The following is a 27,286-nucleotide window of genomic DNA, read 5'->3' as shown; positions in this document are numbered from 1 at the left end:
CTGATAGCATCGTAAGAACAACGACAACTTACATTTTCATGCATAATGTGCGCATGTCTGGAATATGCAAGTGTCAAATGAATGAGAAAAAGTGGACAACGGCAGTTTTCTGTAATTGACATACATGATTTATGCATGTTACTTCATATGAGCAGACATATTTATATGTGTCAAACATCGATAAATAACAAAGGACTTTTGTTGTACAATGATACGTGTGTGTACGGCTCCATCTCTGCAATAAACAGTGAATGAGAACATGCAGATAACGAATAACGTTTACTGAAATTGAAATACGTTCAGTATTCTTGTCACTTTTATTTTAACAATGTTTAAGAAAGATATTTACATTTAGCGTGCATATAAATATGGAAATATGTACACAGTATTCATCATGTAAATTACTTGTTTATCGTTGTATCTAGATTTTCATGGATTAAATCAAACGAAAGGATCTTAAAATTGAGCCAATGATACAAATGAATACTAATACTATAAAACAAGGAAGAAGATATAGTAAATCTTTGTTCATTTTACAAAAATATTACACTGCAAAAAGTCTATAGAACATCTAATTTCAACTGATGCATAAAAAGTAAAGTAAAAAAATTACCGAACACCGAGGAAAATTCTAAACGGAATGTCCCTAAGCTAATGGCAAAGTCAAAAGCTCCAATACATCTAACGAATGGACAACTTTCATATTCCTGACTTTTAGGTAAAATACCAATTTCTGATATAGCAATGAACAATGTTATTTCAACTGATAGGGCGGAGCTTAAGTTCTTATTTGCATAGGGACAGTCTATTTGAAGATGTGTGTGATACGGATGAATGCCGTTATAATTATTTTTGATTTCTAATCATTTATCAGTGTCACCAAACGAATATACAAAAGAACTGAATGTGAGATATGGGACGAATACCTAGACACTTTATTGGTGAATTTATCCCGAAATACCTGTTAATAGATGGACTGGTCTATAATGAACGAACCGGTTAAACTCCGCCCAGTCAAGTGAAATAAATCAAGTAATACCTTACTTCGATTGCAATTTCATAATTCACAATCGGAAAATATTATTAAACAAAAGTATCATTTAAACCATTTTAAGTTTTCTGCGTCGTATGATTGTTTTATTTACGTAACCAATAGCAATGATGTATAAATGAAATAAATACAAATGTTATGTATTAAATATCATACAGCATACGTTCATCATACTTGACAATCTAATGAGCTTATTTTTAAGTCTACTTCTTCAGTGCTCGTTGATTGGTCCATTCTTATAAAGTTAAGAATCATTGTCAGGAATCGTCTTGAAGTGTGTGCCCTTTCTAGATCACTCGACGATGATGTCCCGTATTGTTCATCTTCTATATTTGGTATCATTGGACACTGTGCGGCTGCCCCACTGCAAAAAAAAGAAACTTTGATATGATACAATTTGAAAGTTTTATCTATTTTTACATCCTTGGCTTTCAATTATCGAATATTAGCTTTCTTGGTAAAGAAAAAAGAAAAGCGGCCCGAACACATACCATTTATTACATGATATTTTAAATTTTTACTACCTTGGCGAAACTCACATGTACTGTTGAATATTTTAATCATATTATTGGTGTAAATTGTTTTTAAACTACTAAAGCATTTCATTTGATGTGAACAGTACGCTAACAATAGTTGTTGAAGGTCGAATTCATGAACATTGTCAAATTTATAGGTTAATCTTTTCATGAAGTTTATTGGTTAATAAAATTTTTATGAGATTTATATGTTAATCAAATTTAAAAGAAAATATCGAGAAAAACGACAAAAAAGATAATAGCCAAATAACTTTGAACCAACTTTGCCTGAGGGCTTTGAAACCTTAGTTTATAATTCATAAATACAAACGACGATCTTAGAAAGTTTAGCTATAAATCATGCCATTATCGAAGTACTGACTACTAAGCTCCTGATACCATCAGGATTGATAGTCTTCCATTAAATACAACAATATATCAGTAAAGCTTAACGCTTTGAAGATCATCTTCTTAAAAAAAAGTAATCCTTGTTAAGAGGATCATTATCACATCTGCCATTCAGTATCTTTTGAAAAAAATTGTGAATGAAAATCAAAAGTAATCTTGTTGCAATCTGGGTGTACTAAAATTTATCCCGGTGTAAAATTCCGTACACCCCGGATTGCACCATGACAACGAATTGATATCTTATAAAATTTTCCCTCGCTAATTATTTATAGCTGGGATTAATTTTTAAAAAAAAATCTTATGAAGAACTACCACAGCACATTTTTTCAACACCGATGTTGCTGCTCATTGTCAAATATTTCCTTTATTTATTTATTTTACTTTTGGGAATTTGTGGAAATTGAGGGTTTTTTTTTTTTGGGGATAATGTTAGAAAGAGAAATCTTTTAGGTGTTTTTTCTATATAAATTGCATTTTGAATAAAACACATATTTGCCTGAAGAAAAGTGATATTTACTGTGCTAAACGTTGCATGCTTTTTCATGTATAATTTGGTATCATGATATACACGGTGGGTATGGTTGTCCTGCGAGAGAACGTACTGTGCTGGTGATTTGGTCCTGACGGGTGCTGGTGGGTCCTGATTCTGTGCTGGTGGGTTTGTTTACATTGTATCAGAACGGCAATAAAACGACTGTTTTGTTGCTTAATTTTTCTCTGATGTGTCATAAGTACCATGCAAAGTATATTACAACAATATTATATTGCAAAAGTCGGGCAAGTTCGTTAAACGGAATTGTCCTGACGCTGTGCTGGTGATAAGAAAAACGGTCCTGGTTCTGTGCTCCTATGTCCTGGTTCTGTGCTTTTATATTTTAGTTAAAAGTGGCATATATTCAAGAGCATTGATGCTGTACTGTTGTTGACCAATTAACTGTTGTCTGCTTTCTTGAAATTGACATTGTTGTGAATCTGTTTACTGTTATTATGAGAGAAAAAATACCCCTATTTAAAAAAAAAAAAATTGAAATTAACTGTAATCTTATTTATTGGCCTGTTAATGGAACCCTTCTTGCCCCCTTTTAAGATAAGAAAATATGTTTACGATTTTCGGGATTACGATCATTTTGCAAGATCACCAAAAATACGTTGTAATTTATACAATACTTAATATAATGTAGATGATGTGGTATGTTTGTTGTCAATGGACAAATTTCCATAAGAAACCAAAGGAAGTATGTGTTAACAACCATACGTCATCGTACGACCTTCAACAATAACCCATAAAATAAAAATGTGAAAGGTTTTGCATAAATATAGAACAAAGGACTTTCTGAGCGTTTGAATCATGTCTTTAGCAGCTTAAAACACATTTGTTTGTGAACAATTGAGTGTTGACTATAAGAATGATAATAGTATTGCGGGTTTGTTTGTTTGGTGTTTTTTTTGGGGGGGAGGGTGGGGGAGGGAGGGGGATAAGTTAGAGCGAGGTTACAGTGAAAGCTTGGAATAGTTTCCCGTAAAATTTTAAAGGTGGATTGTAAAAGAAAAATGTATCTTATATTAGCCTTGGTCACACCTTACCGGATAGCTCGAACGGACGCCTAACGGATACCTTTTTCTCAATCCGTTCATGTCCGTTGGACGTCCGTTCTTATCCGTTAGGCGTCCGTCCATATCCGTTGCATGTCCGTTAAGCGTCCGTTTTATCCGTTGACGTCCGTTCTGTCCGGTGGAAAATTTTGAGCATGTTCAAACTTTGAACGGACGTCCAACGGATAAAATGTCCGTTGAACGTCCGTTAGGCATCCGTTTTGTACGGTACTCGTCCGTTTTGTAGCCGTTACGTATCCGTTATGCATCCGTTGGAGATCCGGTAGACCAATTCACCAACGGATGTCTACCGGACGCCTAACGGATAAAACGGATGTAAAACGGATATTAACGGAAGGATAACGGATAAAACGGATGACTACCGGATGTAAAATGGACAAATGCCAATTGAAATTTCTCATGGTTTATTGCCTTTAATTTTTAGATGGTTTATTGCCTTTAATTTTCAGATTATTTTGTTCATCCGTTTTATCCGTTACGCTTCCGTTAGGTGTCTGTTTTATCCGGTACTCGTCCGTTGGATGTACGTTCGACGTCCATTCTGTCCGGTACGTATCCGTTTCACGTACGTTCAGTGTCCGTTGTGTGTCCGTTTGGCATTCGTTACATGTTCGTTAGTACACCAACGGACTCCCAACAGATACAAATTTTGTCAACGGATAACTTTTTTTTTATCCGTTAGGCGTCCGTTCGAGCTATCCGGTAAGGTGTGACCGAGGCTATAGCTATTAAGAATCACTTGCTGTAAGATTTTTCCAACATATTTTTTTTTGTCTAAGCGGTTATCAGGTATTTGTTTTTCGAAATTTCGATAAAACACTAAAAAAATCACTATTTTATGAAAGGGCAAGCTAGAATATGTCAGAGAATGAAGACGAGATAACCTAGAAAACACTAAAAAACCTAAGATTTCTTAGCTTTTTCATTTCAAAATAAATATTTTTGATAAAGAATTACGGGGGAGGAAGTGAACAATGTGTCCTACTTTTCTATATTTAAATATTTTTCATGAATAAAAATCAAATGTGCCTTGATTATAATTGAAAATGAGTAAATGGAAAAAATACCCAACTAAAATACACTTTTATTTTAATATTGGTAATATCACTAAGCTTTTAAGTTTTGTGTGTCAAACACACCATCTCTGTAGTTATGACTCCTTACTAAGATATTTCACTTCATTTAATTTTTTTTCTGCATTTTTTTATATTGTGAATTCATAGAATTATTATATTAAAATGTAGCCTTAATTTATATTTAAAAAACATAAACACGCCTGGAAAGTAAAATGCGTACTCGGCTGTCTGTAACCGACCAATTTTAGACACCCCAGGCTCCTAAAAAACAAGCCGGGGTGGGGGTTCAAAGATGCAAATTAAGTACTTATATCAATATTTTATCTTTTCGTGTACGGTTTATGACAATGTCAATTACGAAATGTGCATATATCAAGGGGAAACTTCTTGCAAAGCATTATTATTTATTATAGTTCATTATTGTATTTAGTAGAAAAAAGAGAATTTCACAGACCTTTGTACAGAGATTTTTGTTATGTTTAGCATGGGATCAACACAAGGGTTCATTACCGAGTAAACAAATCAAAATGTCTATCTACCTTGCACATTTCAGAAAATTCGGATCAGATAACGAAACTAGGTCCAGCAACATTTATAAGCAATTTAAGATTTTGACCCTCACAGTTTCCATTCACCACAAATATTCTCGTTACACCGAATCATTTTAAATACAAAAATACCAGTTGCAGCCTTTCGTTTATCTATTAATATATGTATACGGATGAAGTTATGAAAGGCAGCAGGGTCATCAGGGTGAGGAGTCCATGTCATCTGAAATAAATGCTAAGCATAGATCTAGAAAGCGACAGATAATCATGACATTAACTTAAACTCTCTTCTTTTCGACTTTTTTCGAACAAATTGACACATAAAATGAATTATATAGTATTGTGGAATTTTTAACTTATTTTAGATACTATATATTGTTCTCTGATATTGGACGAAAGATGTTGCCCTTTTATGTTATTATGTAATACAAGTTAAGATCATTTGAAAACACATATTAAACAGCCAAATGGATGCACAAGAGCTAAAATAGGAGTCATAGATCCTGTTGGCAACAATTATCTGCCCAATTTTATTGATTTTGTAACATTTGTTTCAAATATGACCAACTTCTTATCCAAAATCACCAGCACCGTATCAGGACCCACCAGCACAATGACAGGACCCACCAGCACAGTATCAGGACATGAATAAATTGAGAAAATGCTAAATTTTAAGAAATTGCAATGTTTTTTCACAAAATTGTTTTGTCGTGTGGATTGCGGTATAGAAAGCGGACTCTATGAGCATTTTTGTTTTATTTTTTCAGTTCGAGATTTTCTGAAAATGAGCATTTTTGTGTTACGCTTACTGAAACAGTATAGACGGTCAATTTTTTAATGGTTTATATATGAACCCATAAGAAACGAAATGGAAAAATCTCAACTGTTTTCTTCCATTTTTTATGAGTGAAAACGTCAAAAATCATCATTTTCGTCTTTGTTTACATTTTTTCATTGATCACCAGCACCCGTCAGGACCGAATCACCAGCACAGTACGTTCTCTCGCAGGACAACCATTCCCACCGTGATATAAGTACAATTGGTTTAGGTAAATAATTGTCTCCAATTACGTTGTGTTTTTTTTTTAATACGGAATGAAACTATTACAACCATTTATTTTCTGTAAATATGTGGTTTAATCAAATTTTGAGAAACAAACTGATTTTCATATAGTTCAAAAGTCAATAGACCAAATATCAACCTCATGAAAAGCACTTGTCTCAGAAAAAAATCACATCTCTTAAAATGAAAGTGAGGTTAATGTATAGATAATTTTCGTTCGTGCGTGGATGATAAATAAATGACAGGGAATTCAACCTCATCAGTATACTCTGGTTTGTTGATATATATTATAATAATATTTGTATACTACAGTTACATATATATATAATTTTTCATTCATTTGTATATCATTCTATTCTACTAAGTTAATAGTAGTACAGTGCAAGTGCATGATGGACACTCTTCTTTAATAATTCGATTTTTCTAATAGATTGTATTTGAGTAGGCCTTCATATTTTCCCGCTAAACGTTCAATCTCCATGCAGAGTTATCGGTCCTTGAGAGAGAGCAAGGACCGATAACTCTGCATGGGAGATTGCAAACGTTCTTGAGATATTCTTCCGCATGCGTTAACACACTTTTTCTGTTAGTGTGTTAAGATACTAAAGATTTTTTACTGACACATATATGTTTTGCTAACGACAAAACATTTTCATATTATTAATTTATTTTCTAAAAGAATATGTTAAGGAGCACATTTGAAAAAAATTTATAACAAGCAATAATGAATGTTAAATTGCACTCGATAATGTCCGCGTATTTATCATGTGTATAGATCGGCTACAATCCCAACACGAACGTTACGTAATGGTAATCAATGCGACAGCAATACACCGAAATGCCCTCACGGTCATCCCGTGTAAAAAAGAAAGAAGATGTGGAATTATTGCTAATTAGACAACTCTCCGCAAGAGACCAAATAACACAAAAATTAAGAACTAAGGTCACTGTTCGGCTCTCAACACTGTGCAATACTTTATTTTGAAATACTTTATTTTTTTTATACATAAGTGAACTGTATAATTGAGGAATAATAATCATTCTGAAAGAAATATACTATCCCGATCCGATCGCAATACATGACCACAAACATTTCTATCAGAAATAGTCATGCGTTACTTCTCACAAAGTCGAATAAAACCGTTTTAATATTACCAAACGTTTTTATTTTAAAAGTGTCTTTAAATTATTTACTAATTATATTTGCTTAGAAGTGCTATAAAAATTTCATTCCAAATCCATAACTATAAAACATCGTCTAAAAGAATAACCGTTATGTCGTCACATATTTTCATCGCTTACGCCACTCAGACATGATTAGACGATATCTTATACATACACATTCAAGACAATATGACTCTCCTTCAGTGTCTTCACTTCTCACCAATTAGAGAAACTGTGAAGATGGCTTTTTTTATCATGAATTATGAAGTTTTGCCTGATTGTAAACAATTTGGTTGTTTAAAGAATGGAACGTATACTTCCAAGAGTTTTAAAAAAGGAGATTCTCAATACATTGTTTATCCACATTGAAGAGGAATATTACCATCAGTGCTAAATTGTTTTAAAGATTGTGAGATTGTCACGATAAGTAATAACAATTAATAAACATGAAAACTATTTAATTTTCTCCTTTACAGACAGATAATAAAGATAGCGGGAAATTATCTAATACCAAACCTGGTCTCACTATCCAGTCTTTTATAAGTACAAAGATATATTTTTTTTATATATAGAGTTAAAAGAATGGTGAACTTTATTTGTGGTTTTATCAGATGAATTTATCAATAAGATGTTTTTGCAATGAGTCGTGTTAGCGTTTTTTTTTTTCTTTTTGGTAACACTGACAATTTATAATATGTTACACTATAACAGTAAATATATTCAGTATTATAGTATATAATCATTCTGATAAGTCCGCAATAGACATGAACATGTATTATTTATCGAGGATATTGTGCGTCTTTTTGATTTTCTTAAATTAGGACGTTTCTGTGCAATGATCGGTAATCAATCGATCTTACTAGGCAAAATAATCATCAAAAACTTTTAAATACATTTAATCAAATTCAAAACAATACCTCAATATAAATGCAATTCAAAGAAAGTTAAAATATTCATTATTTGAGAGAACCCTCGAGGATGCTTTGAAGCCAACTTCACTGTTATTTACCCTATGTTTATGCTTTTTCCTACCTTTATGCATAGATAACATCAGCCCAGTTTGGTACAACTTTTCGAACTTTTTTTTTTGAGTATTTGATTTGGCCTCAGTTTATACAACTATTATTTTGGTTCTAGCGCTACCGATGAGTTTTATAGAGACGAAGTGAAACTAATAATAAGTATGTAAGCTCTTATGTATGGGTATTCATCGTTTTTTTGTTGTATTAGTACATGTCTGATTTAATTATCCCTGTGGAACTCGATCTCCATAGAGCACACATATCAACAAAATATAAATCAATGTAAACCCACGCCTTCTTACGTGAGAATGTTGCACATTGAGCAAGAGAAGATACATGTAGTTTTGCTGATATGAAACCAGACAATGACCTTTGTCCACGTCCTTTGGTCTGTGGGATAATTTATAAAAGACAATGACCTTTGTCCACGTCCTTTGGTCTCTGGGATAATTTATAACTATTTGTAAACATATCACATCTGGTATTGAAACACAGTGTAATAACTTACTCTATTCGGTCATCTAAATAAAATCCTCTATATCGCTTCTTTCTTTCTAACTTTATTCGTAGAATACAAAATATAGTCATTGTCATTACAGGAAATCCAAACACAACCAATCCAGTTATTGTTACATATGTACTGTTTACTTCCGGTGTTGGTTCTGTAAAGAAAAAACACAAAAAAAACGTTCGTTTAAATATGGATGAAACTATATTGCAAAAAATATCTAAAGAAATAGATTTACCTAATTGTAAGAAAATGAACTAAATTGAATGAACATTTGATCTCTAGATGTACTACGTACACTATCAATGATAATGCAATGGAATTTATTTACATGTTTGCTGATCTTTGCTGTCTGTTTCCTTTCAAATACTGTAATAATTGAACCTCCTCTTTTAAATATTCCAAACCATTTCAATATTTCCGGGGTTTTTTCAATTTTTTATTAGATTGAGTCGTTACAATACATTCTAATGACATCCGATTTACTAATATATAAATCGAGCGTACAAAACAGTTATTATCAGATAGGAAATGTAGGATATCTGTCGTTGTTGATTTGCTACATAATTTGACGTTAACCCCACACTTCCTAATATATTATTTTCTATATATTAAATTTTCTACATTTGAAAATGCCTGTACCAAGTCAGGAATATGACAGTTTTTGTCCATTCGTTTTTGATGCGTTTTGTTATTTGATTTTGCCATGTGATTATGGACTTTCCGAATTGATTTTCCTCTAAGTTCAGTATTTTTGTGATTTTACTTTGTGTGTGCATAAAGCAACTTTCAGCGCCATTTTCTATATTATAGTGACCAGTTTTTCGTCCGACTCACAACTTACCGTGAGCTATCTAATTATATCTGGTCTTAACTCATATACTGATTCTTGAAGATGTTACTGAACGTTCACTTTAAAATTCACCTCTTATGTTATAATAGTGTTATTGTCTCTATTGGCTCGGTTGTTTTCAAGAAAATATTTTCATATACACTACATTTCATTCATATTCCATGTAAAACTATGACTGAATTTTAGACATTGTTAGTTTGGGAGAAATTGTACCAAAACTAAAAACCTTCTTTACTTAAGAATGGTTCAAAAACACATGTGCTTACAGTATAAAATTCAGCTGGTGCGACAGTCCTCATAAATTCTTCGTTTACTATAAATTGGAATATAATACATATTTACCAAATATACTCTCATATGAATAGTGTATACAGAAAACCCCTGGGTATTTACAACTGACAACGGGTAGACCCGCAACAAACTAATATGAACATGTAACAGAAAATGATATTTGGTCAGAAAAATTTAAGAATACAATCATATTCTACTAACAATGTTAACAAGTGTTTATTGAAAGACGTATATATAAATAAGATGAATATTTGTTATGGTTGCAATATTCAGAACAACATAGTCAATAACGTTATAAAAAGGCTTTTAAAAGGTTGATATAAATTTATTAGAGTACAAATCAGATAATTTCACAGTAACATTGTACTACTAATGTAATTGTTTGATACATGTTATCGTTTTAAATATCCTCAGAATTCCAATACATTTCACATTTTATAGCAAGTCATATCGATTAGATATTTTAAGCGACGGGAGTTGAAGAAGGAAGACAAAATATTTAACGGTCTTTTAATACCATTACATAATATTAATTAGTGTTCGTGAGGTTTTGAAAGACTTCCGGCAGTACGCTACAATGCTGTAAAAGATACTAGTGTCTATATCATTACAATGAAAATTACTCCTTAAATTAGTTAAAGAGCACGCTTTGAGAATGAAGCATTATACATGTACAACAGAAAAGTGAAAACCGGATCCTTTCGTCTAGATCATCATTAAACATATGCCTCAAAATGTTCACCAAGATAACAATCATATGTATTACTTTTTCGAGAATCTCGAGGACAGAAATATGTTCAAACCTTCTCAAAGTAAGAATATTTAAGACCAGACAAACAGATACCATAAACAACTTAATGTACTATTCATTACAGCTCGTATAATGTGGACAGACTGATATACGCCCGCATTTGCAATTTCATGATAAAAAAAAACGTGAGATAGATAATAATTCAAGACAAATCAAGCATCAATGATATAAAAATAAGGAGATATGATAGGTTATGAGACAAATATCCTCCAGAGTTAAATAAAGAGGATGTACGCAATTATAGGCAGCCGTACAGACTTCAACATTTGGAAAAAAACGATGTCGTACAGTCGCCTATAAAGGCCCTGACATGAAAAATATGAAACAAGTCAATTGAGAATCTTTACGGTCTCATATATAACAAAAAAATGAAATACAATTATGACAGACGTAAACCAACTAAACTACATGCTCATGGGAGTGAACTAAAGAATGTGACGGGGTTAAACAGGTTTTTTTTGCGCTCAATCAACCAAAAAAACATGCAATAATTTCAGGTGAAATTTAAATCAAGTTCGTACCACTGCAACTTTTGATGATGTAAACAAATGTTTTGTTTTTTGTCCAAAAGATAGAATTGTAAATGGTTATAATGTGTGTTGTACTATAAGGGAGAAAAAAAACAATCAAAGACAACACTTAACCAACATAATAAATCAACTGCAAATTTTTTAGATTAGATCTGAATTATATAAAGCTGTGGTTTTTCTTAATGATTCTATATTGTTATATAACTCAGCTATACTTTTACTTGATGTCTGATTATCATTAAGTTTTTTCAAACGAATGAAACGATGTGTTTGGGAGTGATGACATAATAAGTGTTTAAAAAAAACAAATTTGTATGAGAAAGAAGTATTAAAAAGGTTATCTAGAACATCTATGTTGATAAGATATAGATTTCATAATGTTGTTTATATCAGTTTAATATCTCAGAGGAAGACTGCAGATGATGTGGTATATTAATGTGATGCAAAGACGTGTTACGTCGACATTATTTTAGTAATTATCGACGCACGAATATTTGGGAACACTATTATAAGAAGTGCAAAGACCCGGCAAAGAAAAAAAGAAGACATTAGATTATAAAAAATCAAGATCTCCAAACAAAATCATACAAATACTCTTTTCAATTTTTTAAAGGGTTTAAAGAGCCCAAAATATCATCTTAATGGAAATAATGTAAACATATACTGCCGTATTACAGAGTACAAGTGCCTGATATAAAAATAAAAACGCTTTTTAGTCCGTTTAATTCCGAATGCAATTATTCCTTGTAACTCTTCAAAATAAGATGTTGTCAATATATAGCATTTCACATCCTTACCAAAGCCGTAAGAATAAGTATCAATAAATGGATACAAATAATCCTATTTATTTGTATGGTAGTACTGTAATATTATGTTGTCATTTCAATGTTATATTTAGCATTGTCATTAAAGAGCAAGGTTTGGCATGCCACAAAACCAGGTTCAACCCACCATTTTTTCCTTTAAAAATATCCTGTACCAAGTCAGGAATATGGCCATTGTTATATTATAGTTCGTTTCTGTGTGTGTTACAATTTAACGTTGCGTCGGTTTTTTTTTCTCTTCTTTTTTAGTGTAAATTGACATTGCGATAAGACGTGTCACGGTACTTGTCTATCCCAAATTCTTGTATTTGGTTTTGATGTTATACTTGTTATTCTCGTGGGATTTTGTCTGATGCTTGGTCCGTTTCTGTGTGTGTTACATTGTAGTGTTGTGTCGTTGTTCTCCTCTTATATTTATGCGTTTCCCTCAGTTTTACTTTGTTACCCCGATTTTGTTTTTTGTCCATGGATTTATGAGTTTGAACAGCGGTATACTACTGTTGCCTTTATTTAAGTATGTGCAAAATATGAAAATGTTCCAATGTCACCAGGAAATAAACCAAGCTGTCAATTAAGCAACCGTATTTACTGAAATCACTATCATAAACTGATAAATATAAACTTTAAATCAATTAGTCAACAGAATGTTTCTAACAAGGAAAAGAAAACTATCAATGAGAAAGGATTAAATGTGTCATCTTAGTAATATCTAACATAATTATTGAAAATATTGAAGAAGTGGGTTCTCCTTGGGCGATTTAATTGATATTTGTTACTTATAAAATAGAATAAGTATTACAAATTTAACGAAGATTTTCCAGCTTGTAATACATTGATGCTAGGATTAAAATTTTATCATTACTTCAAACGCGCGTTTCATCTACAAAAGACTCATCAGTGACGCTCGAGTCAAAAAATGTTTAAAAGGCCAAAAAGAGTACGAGGTTGAAGAGCATTGAGGACCAAATATACCTAAAAGTTTTGCCAAATACAGCTAAGGTAATCTATTCCTGAGGTAGAAAAGCCTGATTTTTTCAAAAATTCAAACTTTGTTAACAGTTCATTTATAATGATGAACATATCAATGATTACTGAGCTGGTGATACCCGCGGGGAAATAAATCTCCACCAGCAGTGGCATCGACCCAATGGTTGCAAATAAACTCATCATATATACTAGGATTAAAATTATATAATAACGACAGACGCGCGTTTTGTCTACAAAAGACTCATCAGTGACGCTCGAATCATAAAATGTTTAAAAAGCCAAATAGAGTACAAAGTTGAATAGCATTGAGGACCAATTATACCCATGCACCTTGAAAAACAGTAATCATTTCTTTTATATAAAATTTAGTATGTAATTTGAACAACATAGAACCTATTGTAAAGCATTAATGATGATGTTTCTTTCAAATAAAATATTATTGACGAACTATTTTCAACTATATAGTTGATGATATTAGAGATGTCTGTCTATGTTATTCATATCAATAACCACATCATCAGTGTGCATTAGAACAACATAGACGAAATCAATTCTGTCCTTTGAAATATTTTTACCACAGATATATTCCACAATTCATTCTTCTTTTCTCCTTGTCACTTGTGGAGTTGGCTCTACCTCCCCTTCTTCAGCGACTGTCATACTGCCGATGATAATGACAAGTTTGTTATCGGTATTTTTTTTTAAATATATATGAAAATGCTTTTGGCATCATTTTTGCTTTCATCTTAAAATGCGGTTTCAAATGCGGTTTCTTGTTTATTATTTACATTCTTAGTAATGAATTACACATTATAAGATAAGCATATTATAAAATTCTCTGAAAGCAACACTCAATTTTATTTTGAGCAATATACTGTAACTTTTTACTCAACTCATATTTTCTAAATCAACAGATATACTTATAGAGAATACCATATGGATTTTTCAATATCACATTAATCTAAAACACCAATATAATCACAAATATCATCATGGCTAGCTGATGCAGCATTATTTCCAACGAATATATTGCGCATACCTTATTCGTGTCTTTACTACGAAGTATATAATAAATACATTTTTCATTTACTTATAGAAAATACTGTTATAATTTACCCCCTCTTTAAACTAGTTTGTACATATATTTATTCATTAAATTAAATGAATTGTCTTAGCCGTTTGATATGACTTTCGTTATGAACTGCTTCTGGTTAATCAACTGCTTCTGGTTAATCAACTGCTTCCGGTTTATATCAACTGTATCCTGTCATTATCGCATAGCTTTCTGTAAAGTTATCGCAAAGCGTTTAAATGTCATTCTAGAAATTCCGGCAAATATAATTAGAAACAGAAATATATATTATAAAAAAATAAAATAAAATAAATGTGCATTTCAAACTTTTTTTTAAAAAGTTTAGCATGTTTCCTGCTGAAATATATGACAAAACGAGCGTAACATGTCATTATCATATCAGACCCTTTATCATCCCTATCAGTCGAAAACCCGGTAGAAATAGAACAAAAGAATCAAAGCTCTTTGTCAGAGAAGGCGATAAATGTGTACTGTAATGTTTACTATAGTGACATTTTTTTTTAAAGTTAATAGAAACAAACAAATTAACAGTTTTCTCCTCAATTACGAAGTGTTTTATTTTAAAAACACCATTTTCATAAGTTTTCAATTTATCTAGTACATAGTTAAGCAGAACAATTAGATATCAAGTCGACGACATGGGTATCTTTCAAGTTGGATGTAGAAAATGCATAACCTCCGATTTTTTTATTTTTTTTACCACGGACGGAAAACATAAAAATCTATTAGTTCAGTAATTTTCGTGTCTGCCCTTCCATAATGTGACTCAAGAAAAAATTCCAAAAAATGGATAACAATAGTATCGAAAAGCGAAAATCGAGTGCACCTTTTTATGTTAGGGTGTGTTTGAATTGAATATTTTGTCTTGTTATCGTACAAAGCAAGAATTTTTCATACATTGTCTCGCTTCAGATTCTGTCATTTTTATGTATCAAAGCTACAGCTTGACTTTATAACATAAACAAATCACAGTTCTAAAAGATGATATATATATGGGTCAAGTGAAATACCTATCTAATGAATCACAAAAACAGAGTAGGTGTGTTCGATTAGCTATTTTTTTTTACTAAAAGTACTTGACGACAGTCTTTCAAGTTGGATGATGAAAATACATATCTTCGAATAATTATTATTTTTTGTGTGTGATAACTAGGCTTTATAGTCTTCAACCACTAAACAAATCTAGTATGCCCTTCCTTGAAACATTTAATTAGATTTGTTTTAAATGTTTATAAATTTTCGAAAATTCCTCCTGACAACCGATCAGACAATAGTTTTTTAAGTTGAATCAATGCAGACAAGATCATTAACTGCATGATGCTCATTGGCTAGTTGATACATTTGTCTTTTAAAATACAACTGACATTTAAGGATCGTAATGGTGCAATGTGATAAATTTATCGGTTTCCAAGAGCAAAATTGGTAGCGCGTCATCTTTACAATGGCTTTCATTTCTTCGATTGTGAAAATGAACTGGCGTAATGGGGAGATAATTTTGACGAAGTAGAATCCTGACTGCTATGTCATGATATCACTTTATCAACCCGTGAGCCGACAGACGAAAAGGTAAATGGGTAAATGTATCATTAATAGTTTTAAAAATGCAAAAGATTTTTAAAACTTTATCAGTTAACTTTAAATTCCTCCTTGTTCCAACAAGATTGAGATTTGAATACTAACAGTTTAATAAATTAATATGTCATCATCAAATTGTTTATCTAGTCACTCTCTTTATCAATGAATGTCGTTCGCATAGGAAACTAATTTGCTAAATCAATATAAAAAAATAATACAAAGAGACGACGTCAAAAGATTTTGTCACTGGCCACGTCTAAATGTTATTATCTATTGGCAACGCATAAAGTTATTTTTCAAATCTGACATTAGAGAGGGTTAAGCCAAGAGCTGTGTTTACCTAGTGTGAGTAATTTGAAACCATAGTATGTAAATGGAGACGGTATGCTCACGATTCGTGTTGGTCCTTTTTATTAAAAAATCAGAAAGAATCATACATAAAAGAGGGACGAAAGATACCAGAGGGACATTCAAACTCATCAATCGAAAATAAACTGACAACGCCATGGCTAAAAATAAAAAAGACAAACAGACAAACAATAGTACACATGACACAACATAGAAAACTAAAGAATAAGGAACACGAACTCCACCAAATACTGGTGGTGATCTCAGGTGCTCCGGAAGTGTAAGCAGATTCTGTCGTGTTGCTCATGTTATAACAATTCGGTAAATAGTCTAATTCGGTAGGTCACAATTATGATAGGGAAGGGGATTGTAATTACGACGTAACGATCATATCCGATATCATTTGTAAACCGGTTATTCAATAACGGTCAACAAACTCGTGATGGCGTCCGTAAAATTTACGAAGGGATGATTTCAACTTCACCATTTGGAACTCTTGGTTTAATAGCTTCCTTGTGAGCAGTAACCCTCTATCAAGAAAATAAGGATAGGAAATACATGCACAGGAATAGCGTTTCTATTGGAAAATATATACCCCGTATGCAGGTGCTGCTGGGATGTTGCTACTAAGAAATTGAAAGTTCACAATTGGAAAACTGAAATCATCTCTGTTGTCGTAAAGTTTTGTTTTCAACCGAATTGTAATATAATAGAAATTAAAGATGTATATATGGATAAAACAAACATATAACTAAAACCTCTCTGCAAATATATCAATAGGAACATCTCAGTTTAGATTATATCACCTATTTTCTTTGTCATTAGAAATAGCAAGATATTGAAAATTCTTTTGAACTTTTTTTGAAATTTGAAGAAAACCTCTAATCATGTCGTTTCCTTAACAGAACGTGCGAGCTTAACATCTGTACTTTACAAAACGTGATGGTAAAACCATTGGGATCAGACAGTTCATTAAAATGTTGTTTAGATGATGATTTACTGTGTTTTGTGTGAATATAAGGATTAATCTTTATCAGGTTAGCTCAGTCTATATAATGAATTTTACTCTAGAGAACAAATGTCGTACGTCCTTAAAACGTTATCATACTTCAATAAAATATTTATATCTATTATTTCTATTAAATCCGGATACGCCAGTCTTGGAAATCTAGGTCAAAGACTAATGGCTTTTGGAAATTTTCTCCTTTGAAATATTAATTTGAAATTTATTGTAATAATTTTTCCCTGCAATTATTAACTAGCATAGTTCTTCCACAATGTATAATAATAATCATTATTTAAAAAATCGAATAAATATGTCGGAATATATTTTACATTTAGTAACATGCAACAGAAAATCAACAGTATCATCATATTCACAAACAAATCGCTGCGCCGTAGCTAAATGTCCCCGACGCTATGTAATGATGCATATACTGTGTGAACAGTATTGAATTGCAGAACAGAAACAGGAACATTGATTATATAATAAAGTGTGTTTCGAACTTTTGATTGTGTTTCAGTTATTTGATACAATATGTTGGCTTTTTGGTACAAGAGTCGATAAAGTGGTCGAAGTCCAATCTCTACCACAAAATTGTTGAATGATAATTAGGGTACAAAATGCCCCAATTACGCATGGTGGTGTGCAATTCTGCCAAAGGATGGAGTATTTCTGCCTAAGGGTCACACAGGAATAGTTTCATTCACAAGATGTCATTCTGATGGGCATGTAAATATAGATATATGTTGAGATAACGAATTATTAGTTATATTTCTCAAGAACTCGAATTTCGCTATTGAATCAAGAATGATCGTTCTCGGTTTTCAATTCAAACGATTGTTTAAAAAATAAGTGCTGAAATCGATACATTAAATGAAATAATAATTAACAACTGTCGATAAAACACGGACCATGGGAAAACATAATATAAATAGACAATATAGAGAAAATCATTAGTCTACGTTACTAAAAACAGAAAACTTAATATTAAATAAAACAAACTTTGCTTTGGAGACAATGAAAATTCAAGATCAATTTATATAGTGTTTTTTTTTAAATCAAATTCGAAATTTTTCCTTTAAGATATTGATAATTCTTGAACTGTTTTTTTCAATTTCTCTGAAATCTGTAAGTCCCTATGCACGATTTTTTCAATTTTTTATATTATAATATCAAAAGTCATTAATATTATGACACAATATCTATATCTTATGGAAATCAATCTAAAATCTTTATAAACAAACTTTTGATAATCAGGTTTTCTAAAACAAAAAAACACTCCCTTTATTAATAAAGACCAAACGTAATCTGATTTTTGTTTTTAAATGATTCGAAAAAATAAATACATAACTGGTCCTCAGCAGATTTATATAATGCCACTATATGCATAAAAGCGATTATTAAGCAATACATGTATAATCAATGTCATAAAGAAACCTAGTTCACTTTCATCATATTAAGTTTAGAGTAGGATAAAAGATCAAACAACCTATACATACATACCTTTTAACTTAATAGAAAACATCAAGATGAAAAACTACTTTACAAACTTATAAACCACTAAGAGCTTTTATGTCAATTATATAAATAGAAACACCACAACAAATTGTCTGTTAACTGAAAGAAATATGAAATATATACTAAAGGGACATTTAAACTCATTAATTGAAAATAAACTGACAAAGGCATAGCTAAGAAGAAAACAGACAAACAGACAAACAATAGAAGAGGAATTACAAAAGTCTAGATAGTATCACTTTTTCCTTTATCGGAAGAGGTAATACAATCTTAAGAGATCATGGAATTTAATTCTTATGCAATTTCTATCCCGTCTCATTTACAGAATATATTGGCAGAGATCGAAAATAAACTGACAACGCCATGGCTAAAAATGAAAAGACAAACAGACAACCTTCTTTTACAGAGGTTGATTTAGAACAAGTGTAGTGTGAACTAAAATTAATATCAGATTTCAAAAATGTTTTAGACCTAGTCTAACTATATAAATCCTTTATCTAGCGCTACCATGTCACAACTTGTCAAAAAACATATAAAAAATACCAACTGTCGGAAATCTTGATCAATGACAATATCATTTTATTTATAACGCAATTATTTTTTCTTTAATACAAATTACAGGCACAGTTCTTTCACAATACAATGGTAATTGAAATATTGTTATATTCAGTCTATAAATGTTAATCGATACAATGCCATATTACAAATCATATGCTGGATTGTTTATAATCGTTTGTGACAAGCAACAGGATATAACGGTACCAATATTTTTACAATAAAACTGCTACGCTGTAGTAAATGTCCCAACCCGCTATGTAATGACGAATAAATTGTGTGTTCGGTACAGAAAAAAAAAGTCGAAAGATACCAAAGAGGCATTCAAACTCATAAGTCGAAAATAAATTGACAGCGCCATAGTTAAAGATTAAAAGGACCAACAGAAAAACAACAGTACACAACATAGAAAACTGAAGACTGAGAAACACGAACCGCAACAAAACTGAGGCTGCTCAGATTCTCCGGAGTGGGTAAGCAGATATAGCTCACATGTGGCACCCGTAGTGTTGCTCATATTTATAGTAAAAACCCAGTTATAAATTTGGAGTATGTCCGGTAAAGACCGATTTTGGCCTCAAATTTAAAGATTATCTGATGAAAGATTTTGACCACTTTTTAAACACTTAAGTGTCTATTTCATTTGATTCAGTTAGTTTATGTGAAAGATTTAAACTGATTTAGTCATTAAAAACGCCCGATTCAAGCTCAAATATGAAAAATCTACCAAATATGTCAAAAAATGTCACTTTTCAGATGTTTTTTGTCAAAAATGAAAGTGGCCGCATCCGTTTTCATCCTCAACCTCTATATATGTTATGTATTATCATCAAATACAACTTACATTTCAATATTAAGGATGAACACGAATGTGGTCACTTTCGTTTTACACGGAAAGCGTCTAAAATTCAACTGAAATGCTAGGATTGTGAGGATTTCAGTAATACAGCATGACTTAATGGTGCTAGTACCCGATATATGTGCATTGTATTGTCAAAAACAGCCCATACTTATGTAGCAGAAGCATTCTACAGTCCAATGAATAACTAAAAGTTTACATTTTAACAATTTTGTAAAACTGCTATATTTTGGGGCGAAAAGGGGGTCTTACTGGACCTACTCCTTTAATTAGCTTTGTCTATTTATACAACGAATTGTAGAACAGGAACATACATTAATAGATTAACAGTTTACAAAACTTTTGAATTTTTAAAATTTACTAAGGCTTTTCTACCACTTGAATATATTACCTTAGTTGTATTTGGCAAAACCTTTTGAAATTTTGGTCCGCAATGGTCTTAAATTTCGTACCTTATATGGCCTTTTTGGCTATTTTTGATTCAAGCGTCACTGGTGTGTCTCTTGTGGACGAGACGCGCGTCTGGCGTACATACGGAATTTGATCCTTGTGTCTAAGATGAGTTTATTTATTACATAACGAAGTGTGTTTCGATTATTCAATTTTGATTCTGTAATTCTAGAGTCAGAACATGGTGTCATTGTGGTACAACAGGCGCTTAAACGGCCACAGTTTAACTTTATCCACCAAAAGTCTAAATCACAATAAAGGTACCATATTGTCTATAACACATAATGTTTAGACCTCGGAGCAAGTATGTGATCTTGATTGCAGTTTCAGTGGAATCTTGTGCATACGATGCCATTCTGACAGGACAGTTAAAACTAGATGGCAAAAGTTCTAGAACTCTCCTTGAAATTTTTCAAATAAAATTACAGTCTGATGTGGTCAAACCAAATGGTGGCAAACACTCCACCAAATGGTCACCAGTGTTCACACATTGTCCGCGATGTGAAATTGGGGGACATTCATCAGTATATTTGGTTGGACAAATCCCCTTAAAGCAAACACTTCAGATACAAGATTCATTTACAATTTGGTTCTTAATTATAATTTCAAACACATTAAACTTATCAGTGCAAGCTTTGTTATTTTTTAGACCATGCTTTGATGCTAATCCTTTTTATTTAAAAAAAATCTACGTCCGATTTTAATGTTATTCTTTATCAGTATAATTGATCACCAGAAAATAAACACATTGATGATATTAGATTATTGTGTTAAGATAGTGGTACAATAGAATTAAAATCGAATCTCTACACTCCCTTTTTAGTTTTTTTTTTCTGTTTGAAGGTTTCCATGAAGCGACCACGCATAAAAAATGGACGAGTACGGAGATTGAATTTTGATTTAATTTGAAAATTGGAATGCTATTAATACAACTATATCTTTAAAAGTAGGATGAAATCGCAAATTTCATATGTTAGAAAACAAACTACATGAAATGTGCAATGCATTGAAAACAGAAAATGTTGATGACAAAACAAATTGCAAGGAAATACTACCACTAATTCTTTGTCGTGGTGTAAACAAAGACACATTTTTTTTTAATTTATCTTATTCCTTTAGGAGATGCAAAATTGCAATTGATCATTAACAAGTTTAGTTAAGGAAATTTATTCATCAGTAAAATATATTTTATTGTCTGCAGTAGTTTGATAAATTTAACAGCTGTATTCCGATTGGCTAGTTGAATATTGTATTTTCGAAACTCGAATTTAAAATTTAAAAGTTTAGATATCATATACATATGTAATGTAATATTCAATTATCGAATTCCGAATTCCGACCGATACCTCCAAGCTTTCAAGGAAAATTAGGATCATATTATGATTGTTGGAAGCTGTATATTAGCTGAGCAAGTCGAAAAGAACAGAATACTAGTAAATAAAAAGTAAAATCACAAAAATACTGAACTTAGAGGAAAATCAATTCGGAAAGTCCATAATCACATGGCAAAATCAAATAACAAAACGTATCAAAAACGAATGGATAAGAACTCATATTCCTGACTTGGTACAGGCATTTTTAAATGTAGAAAATTGTGGATTAAACCTGGTTTTATAGCGTTAACCCTCTCACTTTGACAGTCTCATCAATTTCCGTTATATTTACATTGATTCGTTAACTAAACAGAAACAATAAATAAAAAGTCAGAATATGGGTACATCAGTCATCATTGTACAACAATTTTAAAAGGAACAATTTGACAGAACACAAAAACATGTATCTACAAACACATTCATTGATTTGTGTGTCTGACGTCAGAAAATTTTATACGTCACATAGATTTATCGTTCAATGTGCATAAAAAAAAATTAAAATTTACCTAGGCAATGTTAGCATACAGGGTTAAAAAATCAAAAGTATGTAAGAATAAATTTCAGAAATAGACCGAGATTTAAACTAGTCCAAAAGTTATATATAGAAAATATATATTGAATTGCAAAATTCGTCATGTGCTCTGAAATGGTAAACAGTCACTGTATTGATGTTAAAAAATATCACCCTTCCAATTAACAAACGCATTCAGTGTCATAAATGTGGAAAACACAACAGAATTATGATTATGTTGATCGGAACACAAAAGATTGTACATATGTTTAAATTTTCAAAAATTCTTTTTTTTTTAAATCCAGGAATATAAATTTTATTTTTCACTATTGGGATGTTGTGCGTTGTTATTCGCAATATAAACATTTGTTTGTAATAAATGGATTCTACCAGAATACAAGAAATATAAAGGTTATGTTTAAGATCCACTCCCTTACTTGGTCTGTAAAATTCATGATTGTAAAAAGTCTGGATTGAGCTTGTCGATAAATAGGTATCATAAGTTTTTCATCTTAGTTTGTATCTTTCAAGCAATGTCAATTCATTAACGACAAGTATGCAGCACTAGTTATAAAACCGCCTCGGCCACTGAAGCCCTTAACTTGTTGAAGATACAAACAAGAGTTTGTGTTAAGTATTATGTAAAGAAATTATTGAACCAATGCATGCAAATATATATATTAACGAAACTTAGTCATCTGTGTTTTTTTTTATTAAAATTAATACGAATCCTAACGTATTATCAGCACCAGCGATTGCTGATCAAAACATTCACGTTGGATACTAGTTAACAATCAGTTTTTTGGTTCAATCCATGATTACTTTCTATATAAGAAACAATAACTTCAAAGAGCTGACTGAATAGATTTGTTTCTTCAAATGCGTACATATATCATTATATAAAAAAGAAGATGTGGTATGATTGCCAATGAGACATTTCCTTTTAACCACTCACTCAAATCTATTGAACCAAGAATCCCAAACGGTGAAGTTGAAATTATCCCTTTGTAAAATTTACGGAAACCGTCACAAGTTAGTTTACCGTTAGAGAATATCTGTTTCACAAATGACGACCGATATGTTCTTGACTTATCATAGGGTTTATACTTATATGAGAATCAACCGTGTGCATATGAACCAGGATCTGCTTACCATTCCAGTGTACCTGAAATCAACCGCCGATATTTCAGTTTATATGTTTTTGCTTGTCTTTTGATATCTTTCGTTAATAGCAATTGTCAAGCCATTCATTTATGTGGTTAAAAACTATCTTTTTAAAAAGCATATTGATCCTATCGTAAAGGGAAAACGGTAAAATATAATCAAAAATCTTTAATCTAAAAACAATGAACATCATGAATATTCTGTAAATATGTACGAAACTCTACCATAATTGTTTGTAGATAAATTTTATTGTCTCAACATAATTGAAGGTTCAGTATTTTCAAACGACAATTTCACGTCATTTGAATCTTTTTACCATACTGTAAATGTCAACGCGTCTGCTATGATATAACAGCAACAAAAATTATAATGATGAAAAAATTAATTGTATTTTTATTGTTTTTTGTTATTTTATTCAACAACAAAAATGAACTAAATTGTAGTCAATTGATTATGATAAGTCAATACTGCTGTCACCATATTTTGACTATTTTACCGAAAGGGCACTAGACGTTTTACATATCTTTTTTGGCTGGAATTCAGCTTACTTTGTGAAAAATCATACAGAGTCAAGGAAAAAATATACCGACGAGGATATCACTGCCATGCTGCACTTTTTTTTTAATTTACAATATATTTGTTGCATTTGGAGGTTTGGTCTTCCAACAGACTATTGGAATCCCAATGGGTACCAATTGCGCTCCTCTACTTGCAGATTTGTTTTTATATTCCTATGAAGCCGAATTTATCCAAGGTCTTGTACAGAAAGGAGAAGAGAAATTAGCCCAGTCTTTTACCTTCACCTTTCGGTATAATGATGATTTAATGTCTCTTAATGATAATAGATTCAGTGATCACTTTTAATATATCCAAGTGAACTTGAAATCAAAGATACTACCGACACAGATAAATCTGCTTAATATTTAGACCTTTTTCTCAAAATGACTACTGATGGTAGGTTGAATACCAAAATTAATGACAAACGCGATAATTTTAATATTCCTATTGTCAACTTTCCATTTCTGTGTAGAAACATCCCAGCGGCACCAGTACATGGAGTATATTTGTCTCAATTGATACGTTACTCTGTAGCTAGCTCAAAGTACGTTGATTTTGTTGAACGAGGAATACTGCTTTTTAAAATTTGCTAAGACAGGGCTATGAATCAATCAAATTAAGGTCATCACTCAAGAAATTTTACGCTCGCCATCATGAGCTGATTGGCCATTATTACAAAAGTGTGTCAGAAATCATATCTGATATTCTTCCTCAGTCATAATTACCTTCCATCATTACCGAACTGAACAAAGAAATAACACGACGGGTGCCGAATACGGTGCAGGAAATGCTTACCCTTCCGGAGCACCTGATTTCACTCCCGGTTTTTAGTGGAGTTCGTGTTGTTTCTTAATTATTATTAACAACTGATGATGTAAATGTCCTTTGTTTTTATGAGTCTTTGTTTACCTCTTGGTTTTGATTGTGATTGTTTCTTACCGATTACCGATTATGTCTGTTTTGTTCACGCATCGTTGTAAAAATAACGCAATTTGATGCTTACCCTTCCGGAGCACCTGAGATCACCCCTAGTTTTTGGTGGGGTTTGTGTTGTTTATTCTTTAGTTTTCTATGTTGTGTCATGTGTACTTATGTTTGTCTGTTTGTCTTTTTCATTTTTAGCCATGGCGTTGTCAGTTAATTTATGAGTTTGACTGTCCCTTTGGTATCTTTCGTCCCTCTTTCATAAAAGTGAGAGGTTTAGTGCTATAAAACCAGGTTCAATCAACCATTTTCTACATTTGCAAATGCCTGTACCAAGTCAGGAAAATGACAGTTGTTGCCCATTCGTTTGGTGTGTTTTATTCTTTGATTTTGCCATTTGATTAAAGTCTTTCCGTTTTGAATTTTCCTCGGAGTTCATTTCTTTGTGATTCTACTTTTTTCTAATATCAAACGCCCCATATACATTGTAAGACGCTTTAAACATTACGAGTAGAAATTTGTTTTATCTAATATCTCCATCTCATAGAAAACAGATAATACTCTAAATAGACAAATATCAACCTTGAGATTTGAAAATGAAAGTAACACTCATTATTAATTAAGCAGAAACGTAAATTGAGAAAAAGGTTTTAGATACGTGGGAAAACAAATGCATTACTTTTGATTAACTCTGGCTTTCAGCAAATTGACATAATGCAACTGAGTACTTTAAAAGGCAACTAACAGCAATATAATCAATGCAATAAGAAAGAGAACCTTTTTTTTCAAGAATATTAAAAAATTCAAATCAATTACAACTGAAAACTTACTGTGATAGACCGGAAATCAGTTTATATTTATAACTATTATGAGTTTATTAACTTCGTACTAATTCGGCCTTTTTAACTTCTTTTGATTCGAGCGTCACTGATGAGTCTTTTGTAGACGAAACGCGCGTCTGGCGAATATACTAAATTTCAATCTTGGTATCTGTGATGAGTTTATTTATGTAGTGTAAATCATTTGACAAACATACAATTAAATGACATCAGACTCGGACTTCTCTTGAACTGAATTTTAATGTGCGTATTGTTATGCGTTTACTTTTATACATTGGCTAGAGGCATAGGGGGATGATTTAGATCTCATAACATGTTTAACCCCGCCGCATTTTTGCGCCTGTCCCAAGTCAGGAGCTTCTGGCCTTTGTTAGTCTTGTATTATTTTTAACATTAGTTTCTTGTGTATAATTTGGAGTTTAGTATGGCATTCATTATCACTGAACTAGTATATATATGTATTTAGGGGCCAGCTGAAGTACGCCTCCGGATGCGGAAATTTCTGGCTGCATTGAAGACCTATTGGTGACCATTTGCTGTTGTCTGTTATATGGTCTGGTTGTTGTCTCTTTGACACATTCCCCATTTCCATTCTTAATCAAATGTATATTGTTCTTCTTCAAAGATAACGCAAATATGTAACGAATCTCCATGAACTTCAATAAAGAAACGAGTGTGACATTTTTTAATAATTCATAGAAATCTCACTGGTTTGTACATTTTAATAATATGAATATCTGAAAACAAAAGTAGCCTAGACAATCTATGTTCACTACAATTAACGTTTTCTCTTATTCAAAAACGTTTATAATAATAAAATTTAATAATCTAATGACTTTTTGATTTTTGTGAAAATAAATATTTTAAAACAAAAAAATTACCTTTTACATATTTAATGTACATTCACTGCAATAAACTTATTCTTCAATTCCAAAAAAATAAAATCCGATTTTGTATTAGATGTAAATTCTTACCTGAAGGAGGAAGCAGATCGCTTGTATTATTAAAGAATAACTCCATATTACAGATGTCATATTAAAAAGTGGTATCCATTCAAACCAAGAAAATCTACAAAATTTCAGTCCTGAATATGAATCCGGCATACTCCATTTCTTAAGAGGAATAGTGTTTGTACGACCTTGTCATTCACATTTATCGATCATATTTGCCATATGCAATCGTTGTTATCAAGTTTTACGTAAGCTTTTCATCCAAAAGCTATCAGAGTTCGTTAAATCAACTTTTAGTATC

General features: G+C 31.7%; 1 protein-coding gene across 1 annotated transcript; it reads right to left on the bottom strand.

Annotated features, from left to right (window-relative positions):
• Positions 1-239: 239 nt before the first annotated feature.
• Positions 240-27,286, bottom strand: LOC139510510 (uncharacterized). The gene is made up of 3 exons (XM_071297084.1): positions 27,010-27,286; positions 8,970-9,123; positions 240-1,415 (listed from the first exon to the last, which is right to left on the bottom strand). The coding sequence occupies exons 1-3, from the start codon at positions 27,053-27,055 to the stop codon at positions 1,220-1,222; spliced, it is 396 nt and encodes a 131-aa protein (XP_071153185.1). The 5' UTR covers positions 27,056-27,286; the 3' UTR covers positions 240-1,219.

The sequence above is a fragment of the Mytilus edulis genome, chromosome 2 (assembly GCF_963676685.1).
Source record: "Mytilus edulis chromosome 2, xbMytEdul2.2, whole genome shotgun sequence".
Classification (NCBI taxonomy): domain Eukaryota; kingdom Metazoa; phylum Mollusca; class Bivalvia; order Mytilida; family Mytilidae; genus Mytilus; species Mytilus edulis.
The sequence above is the reverse complement of the archived record's forward strand: the minus strand, read 5'-3'. Positions and strand labels throughout refer to the sequence as shown.